The 21,447-nt window shown below is 37.7% G+C and overlaps 2 protein-coding genes across 2 annotated transcripts; one reads left to right on the forward strand and one right to left on the reverse strand.

The window, feature by feature from the left end:
• Positions 392-5,129, forward strand: LOC109243461 (probable chlorophyll(ide) b reductase NYC1, chloroplastic). Its single transcript, XM_019410399.1, has 10 exons — positions 392-923; positions 1,145-1,223; positions 1,308-1,443; positions 1,869-1,943; positions 2,023-2,218; positions 2,377-2,445; positions 3,063-3,202; positions 3,329-3,451; positions 4,130-4,322; positions 4,616-5,129. Exons 1-10 carry the CDS (start codon positions 588-590, stop codon positions 4,787-4,789), a joined length of 1,521 nt encoding a protein of 506 aa, XP_019265944.1. The 5' UTR covers positions 392-587; the 3' UTR covers positions 4,790-5,129.
• Positions 12,310-17,791, reverse strand: LOC109243469 (proline-rich receptor-like protein kinase PERK1). The gene is made up of 8 exons (XM_019410407.1): positions 16,983-17,791; positions 15,952-16,512; positions 15,756-15,842; positions 15,570-15,640; positions 14,070-14,146; positions 13,460-13,607; positions 13,178-13,339; positions 12,310-12,914 (listed from the first exon to the last, which is right to left on the reverse strand). The coding sequence occupies exons 1-8, from the start codon at positions 17,554-17,556 to the stop codon at positions 12,588-12,590; spliced, it is 2,007 nt and encodes a 668-aa protein (XP_019265952.1). The 5' UTR covers positions 17,557-17,791; the 3' UTR covers positions 12,310-12,587.

Raw genomic sequence — 21,447 nt, forward strand, 5'->3', positions numbered from 1 at the left:
AACACTAAGTTTACGCGAAAAACTTCAGCTAAAACATGCTGAATTTTAGCAACTAGAGAACAAAACTTCAGCCAGTAGAATGCTTAAGTTCAGAAATTACAAACAACTTCAGACCCGTCTACTAGAATGCTGAAGTTTGCGTGATTGCCTTTGCTACTTTAGGTCTGTATGCCTGAAGTTTACGCGAAAAGTGGGTACGCTTGTAATTTTTTTTGCAAAGCGGATATAAGTTAAAACGTGACTCAAAAAGCGGGTATAGATACGATCCTCTCAAAAGAGAGAAGTGTAAGCTCCATGGCAAATGAGACACGTAACATCAGACCCACAATGACACGTAAAAGTTCAAGCGTGTAGATAAATAGTAGCTGTAACGTGTGGTCATCACATTTAAGTTCCTTGGCTTCTTCGCTTTGGCTTAGATCTACAAAATCAATTCCAATTCTCTAGATATTTCTACCCAGAAAATTTCACGTCACACAGTCCAAATCCAAACCCCGAAAAAATTGGATACATCTTTCATGAAATCATACAAACCTTTGTAAACAAAAAAGAAGAAAAAGTACACCAATTGTTTTATCTGATAATAAATGGCTATTGTGGCAAAGGTACACGTGTCAACACTAGAGTGCCACCACTACTACCACCGTGGCAGCGGCCACCCACCGCTGTCCGGGAGAGTTCTCCCGCGAGTTGTGACTACGTGGGACCCTTTGATTGTAAAGGGTCGTCGTAGAATTGTTGTACAACCATGCAGGAGTTTTAAGTCTGAGGATGAGTATGTGAAGGGAAGTGAAACCAAGAAACCTGTGAACAAATTGGTTGGAGCTATTAGGTCTGCTGTGTGGAGTTGTTCGAAGCCAAGTTTGAGAACCGAAATTAAGTATAGAGAAGCTATTGAGAAGTTGGAGGAGAGATTGTTCTTGGTATGTCCATTTGATTTGTGCATATGTACTTCCTGGCATGGATTTTTGTCCTCCTGTCTCTTTTTTCGTTTTTTCCGAGGAATCTGACCTGAATAAGATTTAAGAGGTTATCAGTAAGTGAATTGGGATAATCTTTTTAAGGTTTGCTGTTGAATATAATGTTGATGGAGTAGTATGTTCCCTATTGTTGCTGATGTAGATCCTTTGTCTTAATTTGGCAGTTGGCGTTATATGTTGGAAGATATGTCATTACGATGATGAGCACAGGTGTTGTGATGTTCATTGGATTTCAGCTGTCAGGTTAGCAAATTCATAATTGAAGTTGTGAAAGCTTTAATGACATTCAATATAGATGTAACTCTACTCTAATTGGTAATATAACAGGTGGAGATAGCCAGATGAATGAGTTGATATGGTATAGCTGGCTTGGGGGAGTTATTATCGGGACTATGATAGGCTCCAATTTGGTTTTGGATGAAGTTGCTCGAGCTGGCCCGCGTAATGTCGTTATAACTGGAAGGTATAGCACTTCATTATTATGTAAATTCATAACTTCATTAGGCAACTTGATTATATTATGTGCTTGTTAAGTTATTTTTGTTAACTTATTTTATGCTTGTTTAATCATCTGCGTTTCGAAATTGTGTTGAATTATGAAGGGCACATTGTAGTCTTGCTAGAGCATTCCTGGCCGTAGAAATAACAACTCAACTTTAACAATTTATTTGTTGAAAAATGCATCTTCATCTTTGAAGATGTTACTTAAGTTTCAAACTTTAAACTGGTTTCTCTTTTCATCAACAAGGGAAGCTCTCTCTTCTGGATAAGTGCCTTTCTTTTCTCCTCATGAATTTTACGACAAAAAGAGAGAGAGATTATAGGTATATCAATTCGGACTCTGAAGTTGGTGTATAGATGTAATTACCTGATTATTGTTTGGTGCAGTACAAGGGGACTAGGGAAAGCTCTTGCCCGCGAATTTTTACTTTCTGGAGACCGTGTCGTTGTTACCTCTCGCAGGTAATTCCTTAGGTTATGGAAGCCACTTGTAATTGTAGTTTAGGAACACTCTTGTTAATGCACAGTTTCCTGAAGACAGCCCTGAATCTGTCGATTTGACTATCAAGGAGCTTGAGGAAAATCTGAAGCAAGCTGTGAATGCTGCCACTGGTTCTGCTAGGAAAAAATTGGCACATGCAAAAGTTGTTGGTATGGCTTGTGACGTCTCTGAACCTCTTGACGTTAGAAAGCTGGGCAAATTTGCTGCAGATGAACTTGGTTACATTGACATTTGGGTTAGTCATTTTCTTTTGTTTACATTTTTTGCCTCGACAGCAAAAGAAAGTGAAGTACATATATAGGGTCTTCTGCATCTCAGAAGACTTATGAGGGAAAAAGACTTTCCTGGTTTGCTGTTTCATTTTCATGCTTCTAAAGATTGACTTTTTTATAGGTAAACAACGCTGGGACAAACAAAGGTTTTCGACCCTTGCTGCAATTTACCAACAACGATATTCAAGAGGTATGCATCTGGTGGATAATCTTCATACAATTTATCTAACTTCTTTCATGTCTAGACTGCAAAAATTTTGTTTTCGAGGATGCATATGCCATAGCAGATGGATCTTTAATAGGTGGGGCACTTTCACTAGAGTAGGGTATATTGAATTGACAAGCCAGGGTTTCACTCTCTACTCTCTCTCTCTCTCTCTGTGGGGGTGGGGTTTGAACCGTAGGTTTTCTAACTATTCACTAGTAGAAATTTGGTAACAAATTGATGGTATTCTCTTCCACATAAATATTAAATATTCCTCCTTCCCACCAATATGTATATGTAGTTTGTATACTTTGTATACCTATATATCCCTATTATTACAATCATAAGTCACTCGTTCTAACTATTCATTTTTTCCTGTAATTATCTAGCAATATATCCCCATCTTCTTTTTTTTTCCTGATAACTACTGCTAGACAACTCCTTCATCTTCTTATGCATGGCATAGCTCATACTTGTCGAGTCTTCAAGTTAAACTTTATGTGTGTACATAATGAACTATCTGCTCTGTACTTGCATGTTGCGTCGCCTAATGTTCCAGTTATTATTTATGGCACATTGCTGACTAAAATCATTTTGTACAGATTGTCTCCACAAACCTGATTGGTTCTATACTATGCACTAAAGAAGCCATCCAAATCATGAGAACCCAAAGCAACGGTGGACATGTCTTTAACATGGATGGTGCAGGTTCTGGAGGATCTAGCACCCCTTTAACGGCTGTGTAAGTTGATTGTTGTGGTTGCAGTTAAAAGTTATGTTATTGTGTATTGCAGATGTTTCCATGTATTCATCTAATACATTTCTGATGGATATTGATATCGGTGCTATCATCTTCAATGTTCTGCAGCTATGGATCAACCAAATGTGGTCTCAGGCAGCTTCAATCATCCCTTCTGAAGGAGTGCAAGCGGACAAAAGTTGGGATGCATACGGCCTCTCCGGGCATGGTCCTAACTGACCTTTTGCTGAGGTATCTGAGGAGGCTCGTCAGAGCTTTGCACTCAAATGTCGTTTGATTAGCTTTCATGAACAATGTACTGCTGGAGAAGGATAACTCTGCCCTGTTTTGGGTCCTATTCTATCTGGTAGTGCCACCAAGTTGGACTACTGAAATATTAGACCAGAGATTCTTACCTTTGAGATGGTTCTCTTTTCTGGTTCTTATGGATAGATGAAAAGTTTCAACTTTTATTTCGTTAGTAGCGATCCATTGTGACCACCTTTTGCATTCCTGCCACCAGGTGAAAATTGAGCCTAATTTAGTGGTCTCCCTTTTATACTCAATCTCCTCCCATACCTACATGCTACAGCCCTTATACCTGTCCATTTCTCTCCTCCAGCCTCCTACCTCACCTTCCCCCTTCCTTCCTCTGCCAACGACTGAAAGAGAAGTTTAAAAGGGAAAACACAGAACTGATCTAGCAAAACTGCAAAAGGCGGGCATGGAGAAGGTTAATATTGAAATTGATATGCATAATTAGATCTCTTTGTTCCAGAACAGAGAGTGTTGGGTTTTCTCTCCCTGCCTTTTCAGGCAACTATTTAAGCTTTTCAGACCTTTAGAGTAAACTTTTCTTTTGGATTTTCATTAATACCATTATCAAATTATTTTATAGCTTGCTTTACTGACAATGAGCTTTTCCTGCAGTGGCTCAACTATCCAAAATAGACAAATGTTTAACATCATTTGTGAACATCCAGAGACAGTTGCTAGAACACTAGTACCAAGGATGCGGGTTGTAAAAGGAAGTGGAAGAGCCATCAATTATTTGACTCCGCCAAGGATCTTAATTGCCTTAGTAACCGCATGGTTGAGACGGGGCCGATGGTTTGATGATCAGGTAACCTTCTAAATGTATGGATGCATGTGGGGCTCTGTGTGGCCATACTTTGATGCTTTATGATTTTTTTGTCAATACGGTAAACTTCAGCTCGTGCACTGATATCTCATGGAATAGTCGTTTGTGCTATTTGATAGAAGCAAGTATTATGAATTTTTTTGGAATTGCACCGTAGTAGGAAATAGTTGGATAATTTTACTCAAATCATCTGCCAATATGTTAATAGTCTTCAGTGTTCATCACTGATATGCTTTTCAGTAAGTTCCTAATTATTAGTTGTGATACATATGCAGGGAAGAGCACTGTATGCTGCAGAGGCAGATCGACTCCGTAACTGGGCTGAAAACCGAACACGGTTTTCGTTCACAGATGCCATGGAGATGTACACAGAGAATACTTGGATCTCTGTGTTCTCGCTCTCGGTGGTGTGTGCATTCATCATATTATCAAGCACAGGTAGCACATAGACCGGACTTAGATGCTAATCTCTACTGCCTAAAATGGTTGAATGATAGGTAACCCATGCTAACTCATGTCACTCCAGCTTCTAATTTGATCATATAAAGAAAGTACATATCCTACTCGGATGGGTGCATGGCTGTATCCATTGAATGCTTCAAAATATCAGCTACGCTATGGCATGATTGTGTCTGTATATGATATTGGATGTATAGGAATTTGACTTTTGTTAAGCGTAAAAATGAAGGTATCTCATACTTCTTTTAGCAAGAAATCATTGTAAAAGTTATTGCTATTGTGATGTTCTGAACCATGGATCTCTTGAAACAAGTTTTTCATATTTTTATTGTTTTTTTTATTTATTTTTTTATTCTTAAAGTGCACTCTTATTTTTGTTAATAAAAAGTATGGGATATTCGACGTTATGATCATCCACTCGAGGTGGCATTTGGGGTAGAACTGGAATTTTTTTGCATTTGGAATAACACCAAATGATCCTAGACGTGATGGGTTTCTTATGAAAATTTCGAACTCTTTACGAACAACTTTGGACATTCAACCAACTGAAGGAGTGAAGTAAAACCGAACCTCTGTTGCTTCTATTTTGGAGGGTAGCATTAGTTAATTCATTTGGAAAAGAATATTGAATAGGCTGAGCTGCAGGATACTATTATTTACCAACAATTAGCTATTGAGTCACGGTATTAAAATAGTAAAAAATAAAATAAAATTATTAATGGCATACAAAATTCGAAAAACAATTAGGCAAAAAGAGTTCTTTAGCGGGTAGGATTGAATCGGTTCAAAGTACTATATGATGCATTATATAAAATTTGAGGAAGATTAAAGGTTATTTGAACTATTTGGAGGTTAAAATTGGAGATTTTTTCTTTTCTATACCATATATGAAATTTTATTATCAAATATGTGTATAGTTTCTAATTTACTCGCTATGTTCATAGTTTTTCTACAATTATTATTCCATTCATTAAATACTATTAGTAGTTGAATCTTCCTAACTAGGCGCGCTACAAATCAGGAACAGAATATTCTAATTGATTTAGCGACGTTCAGATCAAATTTGAAACGCAAATCCTATATCTTCAATTTAAAATCAAATTACATGGACTCTTTTCTGCAAAAATTCTGTTCTTCGATATTTTTCCTTAAGCCACAAATAAAAAAAAGACAAATTCGGCAACGAATTCGAATCAAATTATAGAAATCAGTTCTGCAACAGTTCGTCGACATTCTCTTTACGTCTCTCTCTATTTCTCAATCGCAAATTTCAGTAATACAAAGCAAATGAAAAGAGAGCAGCAATTCCACCATTGACAACCATTAAAAAGCTTGAAAGCTTTGAATTCAAATTTGGGTTTTCAAAAATCATTATCTGTTTGGATTGGGTGTTGTTGAAAATAATCGGGAATATGGTTTGGAGTTTATATCTCAATTTTGAGGGGTTTTGGTGAAGATTAGACTTGGTTTTGACTGAATTTCAGATTGAAACTCGAAGAAGAAGAAGAAGAAGACATATTGCAGAAATTGTAGATAAATTGTAGATTATTTGTATTCTGATTGTAGATGCTTTATTTTCTGTTTTCACAAATAAAAAACGGCTAAAACTTCTACAAATCTTCTGAAAAAACGCAATTATGTCAAAAATCCAAATTATGCTACAATTGAATGGGAATTGAGATATAAAAATTCAATGTACCCAGTTTGTAGATATTTTATAGATAAATTGCAGATTATTTGTATTCTAATTGTAATGCTTTGTTTTCTGTTTTCACAAATAAAAAACGACTAGAACTTCTATAAATCTTCTGCAAAAAACGCAATTATGTCGAAAATTCCAATTAAACTACAATCGAATGGGAATTGGGATATTAAAATTCAATATACCCAGTTTGTAGATATTTTGTAGATGAATTGTAGATTATTTGTATTCTGATTGTAGATGCATTGTTTTCTGTTTTCACAAATCCAAAATGACTAAAACTTCGACAAAATCTTCTGCAAAAAACGCAATTATTTCAAAATACCAATTAAGCTACAATTGAATGAGATTGTTGGCTGTTGAGGAGTAGTCAAACTTGGAAGACTTCATATTTGATTGAATCTTTACCATTATTCCGTAAATGCATTTTCTTTCCCACTTATACATGTGGAATCTATTGTCTAATGGAGAATGCTTTGTTATTTCTGGATTTTTATGTTTGTGATAGTATTAGACTATTAGATCTAAAGATTTCTAGTCCAGGATTGTAACCACACTGGTGTTTGCGAAGATGACTTTAAATACCTGGGAAAAACGAAGTGTTGGACTTGGAGCTGAACTGATGACTACATAAACCTAATGCTGCAAATCTATGTTTCCATAATCATAGGTTTTTATGTTTAATAACACTACATACACGTGGGTGAGGGTGAGGGTTTAGGAGAGAGAAACGTGGGAGGGGTGGGATATACGGTACCTTGAATTAAGGAGGGATATACGCTGCATTAATTGTACCCTTAAAATACACTATGGTATAGAATTGGTAATTTGGTATACTAAATGTAATTATATCAAACCTTAAACATTGAGGGTAATAAGGTTTCCTATATGGTATAGGAATGTAAAAATTCCTTAAAAGTATACAAATCTTGAGGAAAATTGAAGTAATCTGGGGGCTTTGTATTTATATCTGGTTTTGAGGTCACACTTGAATCCATATTCACTTTGCAAAAAATTTGTAAGTTTACCCACTTAACGATCAACTTCAGACTTATCCGATCTGAAGTTAAAAAAAATTAGTCTGACGTGAAAAAATTGTACTTCAGATGCACTCAAGGCCAAATAGGTCTGAAGTGCAACCAATGATTTCATTCACTTAAGGCCAATAAGTCTGAAGTGAAAATTGCACTTCAGATGCACTTAAGACCAAAAGGTCTAAAGTGCAACAAACGTTTCCTACACTTCAGGCTAATAAGTTGAAGTGAAAATTTGCACGTTTGATGCACTTAAGGCCAAATAGGTCTGAAGTGCAACCAATGGTTTCCTTCACTTAAGGTCAATAAGTCTGAAGTGAAAAATTGCACTTCAAATGCACTTAAGGCCAAAAGGTCTGAAGTGCAACAAACGTTTTCCTACGCTTAAGGCCAGTAAGTCTTAAGTGAAAAATTGCATTTCAGATGCACTTAAAGCCAAATAGGCCTGAAGTGCAAATTACCCAGAAATAAAAATTTGTTATTCGAATTTTAGCAATCCAATATACGATTTAATACGTAATCTACTCCAAATGAGCTCAAATTTGAAACATAAGCTCCAAATATCATAAAGAACAAACTCCATCACCAATTTGTTGAAACAACAATAAATTTAACGAACCCATTTTGCAATTAATAAAAAGAAAAAGAAAAAAAAGAAACCCTAAGCAATAGTAAAATAAAGCGCCACAACATCTCACCACTGTAAAACATCATAAACTACCTTAAAATATTTTCACAAACACAATATAAAAGAGGTTTAAACAGTAGGTACAAGTTAAAAAAAATTTAAAAGCGGGTATAGGTGAAATGGGGCTGATAGGCGCCCGTGCAATTTGTACAATATGCAAAATCTAGGCAAATAAATAAATAAATAAATAAATAAATAATAGGTGGTTGAAATTTGTTAGAACGCATAAATGGGACAATATACGAACTTTGAGAAAAAGTGAAGGTGATTTGGATTGGTTCAGAGTTAAAATTTATAGTTGAAATCAAGTTCAATTTTTTTTAAAAGACACACGAAGCTTGTATGTATAGGTATACATGAATATACATGAAATACATATGGGATACTCATTTGATACACGGGGGATACATAAATGATATATAGGGAACGCATTCTTCCTTGCTCATCTTCTACGTTGAATTTTAAATTCAAACCACGTTAAATTTTCCTTAAATCGTCTCAAAATTGAAATTAAAAGGTCTTAAGATGTACTAAATTTATTCCAACAACACCCGCTCGAAATGTATTCCAATTTCAGAAATTCGAACTTTCAAACTCAAGTTTAAAATAACTTCAATGGTTTTCAATGAAGTTTTACTCAAGTTTTAAGAGGTAGAGGTTTATAGCCTGTTTGGCCAAGCTTTTTTAGGGGTGGCAAAAGTGTTTTTTTTCTTATTCCAAAAGCACTTTTGGCCAAAAATTGTGGTATTTGGCCAAGTTTTTGGAAGGAAAAAAAGCGCTTTTGAGAAGAAGCAGAAGCAGATTTTGAGAAGCAGAAAAAAGTAGCTTCTCTCTAAAAATACTTTTCTGATAAGCACTTTTGAGAAAAATACACTTGTTAGAAGCACTTTTCAAAAGCATGGCCAAACACTAATTACTGTTTAAATTAATTAGCCAAACACAAACCGTTTCTCACCAAAAGCACTTTTTTAAAAAGTACTTTTGAGAAAAGTACTACTCAAAATAAGTTGATTTTAGAAGATTGGCCAAACATGCTATTAATGTCAATGAAAAGTCCTCGCCAATTATACAAAACGCCAAGGCATAAAGTAAGAGCCTGTTTGGCCAAGTTTCTAGGAGGCCAAAAGTATTTTTTTCCCAAAAAAGTACTTTTAAAAAAATTTAAGCTGTTTGGCCAAGATAGAGAAGTACTTTTGGCCAGTACCAGAAGCAGTTTTTCTGCTTTTGGGAAGAAGCAGAAAATTTTAGCTTCTCCCAAGAAGCAGAAGCAGAAAATTAATTTATTCAAGACAAAACTATCCTCACTATAAGTTTATTGAAAACGCGTACGATAAAGCCTCGAAAGAGGTTCTGTGGAGGTGCTTGAAGGTTAGCGTCGTCCTGGCAGCGTACTCTAGGATTATTAAGGATATGCATGATGGTGCTAAGAATCGAGTGAGGACTGTGGGAGGAGACTCGGAACACTTTCTAGTTGTGATGGGGTTGCACTAGGGATCTGCTCTTAGCCCGTTCGTATTTGCCCTGACATGGACGTGCTGATGCGGCACATCCAATGGGAGGTGACATGGTGCATGTTGTTTGCCGATGATATAGTGTTGATCGATGAGACACGTGGCGGGGTTAATGCAAGGTTGGAGGTTTGGAGACACACCATGGAGTCTAAAGGTTTCAAGTTGAGCAGGACTAAAACAGAGTACTTGGAGTGCAAAATTCACTGACGAGACTCTTGAAGCTGGCGTGGATGTGAAGCTCAATACTCAAGTCATCCCCAAGAGAAGTATTTTCAAGTATCTCGAATCTATTATACAAGGTGACGTGGAGATTGAAAAGGATGGCACACATCATATTAGAGCGGGATGGATGAAGTGAAGGCTTGCATCCGGTGTTCTATGTGATAAGAATGTGCCGCAAAAACTTAAGGGTAAATTTTACAGAGTAATGGTTTGACTAACCCTGCTGTATGGGGATGAGTATTGTCCAATCAAGAGCTCCCATGTGCAGAAGATGAAAGTAGCAGAAATGAGAATATTGAGATAGATGTGTGGGTGTACCAAGAGAGATAAGATTAGGAATGAAGTTATTCGGAACAAAGTGGGAGTGACCTCCGTGGAGGACAAGATGCGGGAGTCGAGGCTGGGATAGTTCGGGCATGTTAAGAGGAGAAGCATTGACTTATCTTGGTGCCCACGAATATGCGGTCGGCAAGTTTCCTCCTATTATGTCACGACCCAAACCGATGGGCTACAACGAGCACCCAGTGTCTTTCTTATCATGCTATCATGGGTAAATGAGCCGGAAAGGCCGTCATGAGATAACCAGGATAAAACATAAGGGAATACTCGGTGTAGGATGACCCAACATGGTATACAAACTTATACATATGACATACGGGCCTATATGACCAAAATGATCATCTGTGCACTCAAAACATAGGCCTACAAGGCCATACAATTGTCACGACCCAAACCGATGGGCCGCGACGAGCACCGGTGCCTTACCCAACCGAGTACCAACGTAAAGTATATACCATCATGGGTAAATGGGCCAGAAGGGCTGTCATGACATAACCAAAATAAAACATAAGGGAATACTCGACATAAGACGACCCATCATGGGATACAAACTTATACATGTGATGTGCGGGCCTATAAACCAAAATGATCACTTGTACACTCAAAACATAGACCGACAAGGCCATAGAATCTTTCATATGCATGACATCTGTCTACAAGCCTCTAAGAGAACATAAACGTCATAAAGGTTGGGACAAGGCCCCGCCATACCAATCATTACATGTCCAAAGCATACTGACCAAATAGGCAACTCCAGAGCAAGTGGAGTGCGCCAACACCTTCCGATGAGCTAATAGCCTAGTAGAATGACTGTCAACCAATCTATCGGAATTATGATCAAAATTGGTGAAGACGTACTACTTTTATCTTTTAATTGTAGTTTGTGTCTTTAATTACTTCTTCTATTTTGTTTTCTATGTCTTCACGCATGAGTAGCTAGATTTTATCTAGGGTTGTGACCCGACCCTATTGTGTAAAACTTATGGGTTATTAACAATAGTGCTTGTTTATGATTGGAGTGTTTGTTATTTAGCCTTGTTTATGCTTTATATCTAGAATTAATGGTTGCTAACATTGATTCATGCCTGTTTGACATTGTTCTTACTTGAGAAAGAGGAACCTAGCCTAGGAAAACTTGGCTAACAAGAAATTGAGCTAGTTAAGGTTTTGGCTAGTTTGATTAGAAGGTTTGAACTAGAGATAGGGAAAACCCGACTTGGATTCATATCAATCGCTTAGATTGCTACCCACTTGGACTTGAGAAAGTCAATTTGGGCATAACCACTCTATGACCGAGATGTATTGAGTGTGTACTTGAGAATTGAGAGTTATAATGTACCCCGATCTACCAAGCAAGCACTAACTTAGTATACCCATTAGGTTTACACGTAGGTGAAAGTTACATCCCTAGGCTTTCCCTTGAATTAAAACACCAAAAATATTGCATTCTCTAATTCCTTTTACTTAGTCTAATTTCTTAGTTGTAAAATTAGATAACAATCACCCTCTTTGTTTGGAAGTATAATAAAGCTATTTCACCTTCTCTTCTTGAGTATTTACTTTAATACTGATCTTAAAATACTCTGTGAAATTCGACCCCAACTCAAGTTAGATATTATAATTGCAATGACCTTTTCCTACTTATTATTGAATGTGGATTGGACGTGATCACTGGTATACATCAAGAAAATCTTGAAATGCTAAATCAAAGTCGGAAGGCTAACACCACAAACCAACTCCGGCTGTAGATGTCATATGAATATTTCCGCCATTATATGTATGAATTACTTTACTAAGTCTCCAACAGCTTCACTCATATCCACCGATTTGAAAAGCCTCTCACCACGTAACTCACATATATCCAGTTCCAGTTAAGTTATATTTGAGAAAAAGAAAGCCAGTTCTATTACAACAGATAATAGAGATCTCTAATGTGACAATAGAATGTATTCACAGTCTGGATTCAAGAAAGAAAATTTCACTCCAGTTTAAGCTAAACAATACCACCAAGAAGTTAAAGAAACTCTAAATTGGATACCAACAATCAAACTTCAGTATCACTGAAACATTGATTAAAAGAATCACCAGCATAATTCATGTCTGCCGTATAAGCCATTATAAATACAATGGGAAAGATGACTTTCCAAACTTTGAAAAGAAAAAAAAGAATTGAAGGAATTATCTGTATGTTAACCAACCAAGTAAGGAAAAAAAAAGAGCACGCCATTTTGCAACTGCTGAATCATTTATCCCACTAAAGAAAAGAATCAGTACAGAAATGCATCTCTTGTGTCAAGAACTTCCAATAAATCCTTTACTTCCACTGAAACCTCTACTGTCTTTTTTCGTCCTACCCATTTCCATTTCCCTTGTCTGTTGGCCTTCGCTGCTTGATCCAGAAGGATATAAACCATACTCACTTGTTGGATTACTGTATTGGCCAGTGCTGCCATATTCCTGGCTTCCTAATGCCATCTTCCTGAATTTTTTCATGTCGTCATTATACTGTGATGCGTCATAATCTGAACTTCCATGTGAGCTGTATACTGTGCTGTGTCCAGGTCTAATCCCTTCATTAAGATCGGACAATGACACGTCTCCTTCCAGAGCTCTGACAACCTGCTCATTTTCGCAACAATAAATCAAGTTTAGCAATCTGTATGTGGACTAAAACCGTGGACCAAATGTCTAGTAGCATACACCCCCATGTATTAAGTTGAGCCCACATGGTAGTTTTAACTGTAAATATTTCTAGGTCTACATGAGGTTGAAACTTGAAACATCCTCAAGATCTCCTTAATCGAATGTGTTCAATGCTACTCGACACAAAGTTTCAGCACTTATTAACTACTGGAAACAACTCTTTTGAAAAGGATTGTCACCTGACTCATGCGTGGTCGACGCCTTGCTGAATGACGCACACAAGCAGCAGCACAAGCAACCATCCGAGCTACCTCATTATGGTTATAATCATTTCCTAAACGTGGATCAATTAGGGAATCAAACTTCTCGTCTTCAAGAGCTCGTGTAAGCTGAGGCCTTGCCTGTAACAGATAAAGGAAGTAACTAACATCTGCTATCATGAATGAAGAGCCACTGACGGTAAGGAAAAGGTAGAAAACAACCATAAACAGAAATATTTTTCTTTTGCCACTACTACTCACCCAGTCAACTAAACTATCATCCATGTATGTTTGACTAGAGTCAACAGGACGACGTCCGGTGATCAACTCTAGAAGCATTATTCCATAGGAAAATACATCAGATTTCTCCGTAAGTTTTCCAGAAGAAGCATATTCAGGAGCCAAATACCTGAATCAAACATGAACAGAGAAAGATAAAATTAGGGTCCACTGAAGCAACTGCAAATCTACAGGGAATAAACGCATCAGCATCTCTAGCAATCATCATCATGGACATTTTCTCTAAGGAGCAAATTGACTGGAATATCAAACAGGGATCAAGGAATGGAAGTAACGGAGCAATGCCAGGGATCAATTATCAACTCAGTTTTACAACAGGAAAACAGAGGCAAGCAAATGTATCAAATTAGAAGTAATTGCACCATTACCCAAAATTCGCATCACTCAAGTAGATACATGAACATCAGTTTTACACACAAGAAAACAGAGACTGAGAAATGTGCTAAAATACAAAAGATTTAAAGCACCACCCAAAAGTTCTCATCACTCTAGTAGAGACATGAGCATCAGTTTTACCACAACAAAACAGAGACTAAGAATGTAATAAATTACAAAAGAATTAAAGTATTACCCAAAAGTTCCCATCACTCTAGTAGAGACATGAGTATTAACATCAGATGTTAACTTCGCAAGTCCAAAATCGGCAACCTGAGAAAAGTCACAAGATTCATTTGTCACTTAGAAATGCAAAGAATACTCTTCATATAATTATCAGTTTCTCTAATAAAGGAACTCCCATTTTTTTACGCCTGACAACTACTTCTTTATTATTCCTTCATATTTTTGTACTTCATAAGATTGGCAGTTCAGTATTTTCCTTGTAGCTTCAAATCTAATTCGGAAAAGGGTTAAAAATGCCCCTAAACTATTGGAAAAGGTTTAAAATACCATTCATCCACCTATTGGGCTAAAAATACCCCTCCATCCACCTTTTTGGTTCACTTATGCCTTTTGACCGTTAGGTCAATGCTGAATTAAAAATAATTATTATTTAAATTCCACGTGGCAACTTTTTATTGGCCAAAATTAAAACATTTAACCCATTAGAAAGACTCACCCATATCTACTAGTTTTTCGTACTAACTTGCTTCAAACACTAACTCCATCGAACAAAAAGAGGCCCCACTTCTATCAAACTCCATGGAAAAAAAGCTCCATCGAAGTTTCAGCAAATATATAGACGCAAATTTACTACATGACTTACTTTTTCTTGTTATGACATCCAGTTCAATTTACATGATAGACACAAATTACATTATATTCAAGATGAGTTAAATTTAATCATTTTTACATAACGGAAAGATCTCAAAGTGATTGTTTGGAAGATATTTAATCATTTTTACATAATGGAAAGATCTCAAAATGATTGTTTGGAAGATATCATAAATTGTTGGACTACCCCTAGTTTTACGTCCCACATTATTGTCAAGAAAATCATTGGCTCATTCATGCTAGGGTTTTCTTGTTTGTTTAATTTGTTCATGAACCTTTATTCGATGATAATGCTATACATGAGACTAATCAAGAAAATGAACACATGTAAATCCATGGGTTAGATGGAAGTGGGACGTCTTTTTTTTATTTGAACTTTTTATTCGGGTCAGGTTAGTGTTTGGGGCGGGTTAGTTCGAAAAATGGGTAGATATGGATGGGTCTTCCTAATAGGTTAGGTGTTTTAATTTCGACCAATAAGAAGTTGTCACGTGAACCAAAAAGGTGGATGGAAGGTTATTTTTAGCCCAATAGGTGGATGAAGGGTATTTTTAGACTTTTTTCAATAGTTCAGGGGTATTTTTGACCCCTTTCCGAATCTGATTTTAATTAGAAAAAAAATATGTTACGGTCCTATACTAACCAAAACATTTGACCCTCATAACTCAAAATATGAGGGACAATTTGAGATGAGGCAGTAAGAACTAAAAGTTAGTCTTGCATGCATAACTGGCAGGATCTCATGTATGTAAAACAGATGAAAGCTAACCCTTGAAGTAAAATGGAGGAGGCAAACTGTGATTCTCAATAAATATTCAAAACTTTCTCTTTTTAGTTGAATAATGAATAAGACCTTTACCTTAGCCTCAAAGTTAAAGTCAATGAGTATATTTGCTGCCTTGATATCTCGATGAATGATTTTAGGTTGACCTACGTAAAACAGAACAATTCATTTAACACAGAGAACTTTCTGACATAAAGTCCTTAAAGAATTTTCCAAATAAGTAAACATGATATCTGCAAGAACAGGATAAACAATACATACAGTCTTCATGCAAATATGCCAGTCCTTTAGCAGACCCTAGAGCAATCTTCAGTCGGATGGGCCAATCCAACGGAGGCCTTCCCTTTCCTGGAATATTTCAAAAGTGTGTAACAGCAGATTGGATCAAGAATATCAAGTTGAGTGCATTATAATGGCAGTAAATATTTTGATGGTGTAAGTTAGCAAATGAATGTACCATGTAAGTGGAATTCCAGGGTGTTATTTGGAACAAACTCGTAGACAAGAAGTCTCTGGGACCCAGTTATGCAGTATCCAACGAGAGAAACAAGATGTTTGTGATGTACTCGGCTAATGATCTCAACCTCTGCTTGGAATTCACGCTCACCCTGTCCACTTCCAGCTTTAAGCTGTTTGACTGCAACCTCTTTGCCATTAGGAAGGACCCCTCTATGCACATAGCCAAAACCACCTTGTCCGAGAAGGTTAGCATTGGAGAAGCCATCAGTTGCCCGCACCAATTCCTCATATGTGAATGTGCTCTTTGAGAATCCTAAAACCATTCCAGGAGAAGGTGGTGGAAGTGGATCAAACCCCGAATAATTGGACGAAGCTCCACTGCTGCTCATGTAAGGTGGAGGCGGAGGAGGTTGAGGTAAAGAGGTGGTAACTGGAGAGTGCGGAGGCCGTGAAGCCCCTGCGGGTGGCGGAGATGGTTTTGGTGGAATTGAAACAACATGATCCGCAGGTGGTGGAGCACTATGTTGCCAATGGTGCACAGGGTCACCATAAGGGTCAGCTGACAAATGACATAGACACAGTCATGAGTATAGAATGATCAGATTATGGCAATTGACATTAACACATTCACCTTTGCATAATCGAGTACTTAATATATTAATAAGCAGTTTATTTATAGCTAAAAATTAGCTTAAGCTTTTAAAAAAGCATGTTTCACTAGCATGTTTCTCTTACTTCTTTAATCAAGCCGATTCAGGCCTCATCATACAAAGGCTTTTGTTGCTTACACATCAAAAAAGTGTTGCATCGTCCACAAAATATACAATGTGGGATCAATAATGCCTTGAATCTCTGGCATGATAATTCCAAAATAGCCACAGACCAAATGATGCCAATTCAAAAAATAATAATACTGTAATAATCATAATCTATGCCACCCCAAGATTGACCCAATGAACCAAGCAACATTACACGATGAAACGGAAAGTGGTTGAAAGTGAATCCCGATTTGAAAAGAATAGATCTTACCTTTATACCCCATAGGTGGTGGTTGTGCAGGAGGATAGTACTCAACTGGACCATGATTTCTCCTCTTCTTCCTCCTGCTGCAACATATGAACAACAAACTCAACACTGCCAGAATCAGAACGCCCCCAATGGCTATTCCCACCACCAGTCCGGTCGATACGCGCGATGACCCTTCATCTGACGCCGGTGAGGAAGACGACGAACCTCCTCCTCCTCCTCCTCCTCTAGGACCCGCCGGAGACTTCCCTGACCCTGAAGGTGCCGGCGGTGAAGGCGAGGAACCAGACGGCGGAGAAGGTGGCGAAGGAGGAGACCCAGATGGTGCTGGGGTTGATTGTGTTGTTGGTGGCGCTGGGGTGGAGGAGGAAGGAGCAGAGGTGGAAGGTGATGGAGGAGAGGCAGAGGCCGTGGGCGGAGGAGTGGTGGCTGGTGGCGTAGGGCTAGTAGGAGGAGGAGCTTGTGCAGGAAGAGCTGGCGGTGAGGCCGCTACAGTTGGCGGCGGAGAAGTAGAGTTAATAGGAGGCGCCGGAGGCGATGTGGGAGCAGGGGAAGCTCCCGGCGTTGGAGAGGACATTTCCGGAGACTACTTTTTATATATAAAAAAAACCCAAGAAAACTCATAAACCAATGCAACTACACAGTTATAGAATAGTTTGAAACTGTTTTGTCAAAGTTTGGATTTAGCTTTTGCTCTTTCTCTTTACTCCTTAAAGAAAGCGTAGAGTATAGTAGTCGTTAGGAACAGAAGAGGAAGAAGACGAAGATGTTTTAATTATTTAATAGCTATGCTCTACTGGAAATTAAACAAATACAATATATATTTACCTTATGAGAAATATTTTTAAAATAAACAAAAAGCTGAGATGTTGAATTGCTTTTTCTGGTTTTCAAAGCTAACTGTGTTTGTATGTTTGTGCGATCACATGGAAGGTGGGGCCCTATCGAGATGTAGGAGAATAATCTGAGCGAGACACGCCTGGCCCTCGCGTGACTCGTCTGGCCCGCGCATTCCCTTGTCTTTTCGTTTTTCTGATTGTTTTCATTTTCATTTTCATTTTCATTTGTGGGATAATTGGCTCTTAGTTGGGATGTTCCTCTTCTTTATCGTTTTTCTTTTTTCTTTTTGTTATTAAATTTATTTTCTCTGCTGGTAAGGTAAGTTCGTTGCTATGTCATCTGGTGCCGGTCCCCGTTGGTATTGCTGCTTTTTTATTTCTTTTTCTTTTTTGGATTGGTATTTCTTTCTAATCCCAAATGGTGATCGCACCAAAAAATTTGAGTGTGACGGTGGGCATCACTATCTTTAGTATGCCAATTATCAGTGATAAAGTTCGGGATAAATATTTGAAAACTTAATGACTAATAATTAGCATCAAAATACAAACATCAAGGGTCGAGCCTCGAGGGTTTGAAAAAAGGTTTGTTTCTCTGATTGTGGAGAAAAGAATGATTCGTTTCTCTATTCGTACTTTTGAATTAGCGAGGCCGAGGGATTTGAAAAAGATTAGGCCAAACCAACTCCAATTGACCTCAAATTTTGTACACAAGACATAATTGATACAACGGACCTAATCCAACTTCTGAAACCAAAATTCGGATCCGATATCAATAAAATCAATGCCCGGTCAATCTTCTCAACCTTCCAAACCTTTAACTTCTAACTTTCGCCAATTCAAGCTGGAATGACCTACGGACCTCCAAATAATTATTCCCAAAATCACTATACGGTGCTATAGTAACCATCAAAACTCTATTCCAGAGTCGTCTACACAAGAGTCAAACTCCGGTCAACACTTTCAACCTAAGCTTCCAACTTTGGGACTAAGTGTCTTATTTCACTCCAAAACTCAGTCGAACCAAAACAAAATACCCCGGTATGTCACATAAATACAATAGAACATAGAGGAGGCAATAAATAGGGGAACGAGGCTAAAATACTCAAAACGACCGACCGGGTCATTACATCAAGTTTAGAAACTAGGTGTCACCACGACTCCTATAGAGGATTTTTGGGTCGTGACATGGGTAGACTTTAGGATATTATATGCCTTGTTTTGCTATCATGCCTCTTTAATATCGTGTTTTCTCTACTTGTATGACTACCTGACCTATTATCCATGCTAGAAATGTGCTTGTGATACCTCTCTCTCTATGCACTTTTTATATGTTATCTCTCACATGTTGCTAGTGTCCTTGTGTGTGACAAGGGTTTGAGCTGAGTTGTGGCACGTTGGTGTTACACCTTGTGCGTCCCAAAGTGACGTATGATGAATACGGGACTTGTTAATCATGACTTAAATGAGTTTAAAGTAATAATATGACTATATATGATGTTTGGATTGAGAATATAAAGTTTGGGAAAAAAAGGATTTAAGTTGCGGAAAAACCGACTACGAATTTGCCTTGTAACAGAGCTTTTTGAGAAATAAATTTTGTGTTCTATAAGGGGCCTTTTTGGGACATATTATAGACCAAATTGAAGGTCTTGGAATTTAGTTTCCAACGCTCTTAACCGTTCATTCATACGACATCCGGATAAAAAGATATAAGTATCGGAAGATGGGCCAATGCTAGGGTGCCAAGCTAGCACCTCTTTGACTTTTCAAAAGGTGATGTATAGGTCTTAAGCCGTCTCTCTCTTCATTTTCACATAGCACCCGACCAGAGAACACTCATAAACCATTTGAGCTCTGTAATAGGGTTTCAAAGAATATTAACATCCCAGGTACGAAATCGAGAAGCGATAACATCAGAATGATCCCTACGACGTACGTATCACTATACCACCTCTTTTTTTTTGTAGTTAAAGTTTTGGAAGGTACTTCATAGTTAAGAAAATGTCTAATTTCTGTATTTAAGTTTTTAAATAACAAGGAAGGTTGATAAATTGGTTTCCTAATAGTTAGAACTCCGGGACGGTGATCGGAAGCCGTGAGTTCGATTTATTCCATTTTTAGTGGACTGTTTTGTAGTTCATTCGTGTTGGCATATTGTGCTGCTGATTTATGGGTTTTGGAAGGATAAAAGGGTCTGGAGAAACACCACATGTGGTAGGGTAGTAGGTCGGTCACTCGTCGTTGCAGTTTCAGGCTAATTGATAACTTGTTGATTGGGTGTGCTATGGTATATTTGGGGTTTTTATTGTATTGGAGGTCCCGAATTGTAATTAGGTTGGTTTTGAGTTGTTGATTGTATTGTGTTTGTATCTCGCCTATAGTAGGCTTAAGGGAATAGTAAAATCAGGGGAAATGTTGGCCGTTTTATTTTATAATTGAGTTATCGTTTGAGATACGTGATATACTAGCGGCATCTAAGTTGTACATGTATTTCTTTATTATAGGGTTGGTGCGCTAGTTGTTATAAGCTTGTTGTTGAGTTGAATTGACGACCTTAGGAATGTTAAGGCTATCCCTTCTTTCCTTTTGGCATGATCTAGTGATACAACAAACGAGCTGGCACACAACTTTCATGAATGATTTTATTCTTAGAAGTACTAGGGTTGCCTATGTTCTGGATTCCCCATATGTCCTACTATCATATCGTCTGTTCATGGGTCTCATGACATTCTGAGAGATCATATTGACTTACTTCGTTCTGCGTTGCATCCATTTATACATGTTTATTGATCCATGACCAGATGGCGTTATATACGCGTATAGTATATGTATATGGAGTATGGGGAAAGGTTATGGCATTATACACGCACCACCACCTGATTAGCTGGTGTACGTTGAGGCCGAGATGATATGATGGGATGCCCTCAAAGGCTTGATGATGTTATCTACGCATATACCTGTGCATGATATGACATTTATACGCATATGCATGACATTATAAATGTTTCATGATTCACAGAGATATTCAGACTTACAGGGTGAGTCCTTTACTCTTTTTCTTTCATGTCTGTTATATACTAATCTTTATGCCTTATATACTCGGTACATTATTTGTACTGGCGTCCCTATTTTCTGGGGGCCGGTGTTTCATGCCCCCAAGTGCAGGTAGACAGGATGACGGTCCCCCATCTTAGGACCCTTGCTCAGCGAAAGTTGGTGTGCTCCATTTGATCCGGAGCTGATATTGAGTTTTTGTACGGTACTTTTGTATACATATGGGTATGGCGAGGCTCAGTCCCGTCCTTTATACAATTGTACACTCTGTTAGAGGTCTGTAAAGAGTCATGTATAGTTGGATAGTATGTGGCCTTGTCGGCTCTCCCTATCGTATTCCGTGTGTGTGTGTGTATATATATATATATATATATATATATATATATATGTATGTTAGTTTGGTCGTATGTTCGTTCCTACATATGTGTTCTANTATGCATGACCTACACTTATTTCATGTTTATATCTAGACGTATGTTTAGGGGTGTTCGATAGGTAAAACTCGGGCACTCGTCACGACCCATCGATTGGGTCATGACAATTGGTATATTTCGTGCAGTATATTGATTGTGATA

This window comes from Nicotiana attenuata, chromosome 2 (assembly GCF_001879085.1).
Source record: "Nicotiana attenuata strain UT chromosome 2, NIATTr2, whole genome shotgun sequence".
Lineage (NCBI taxonomy): Eukaryota > Viridiplantae > Streptophyta > Magnoliopsida > Solanales > Solanaceae > Nicotiana > Nicotiana attenuata.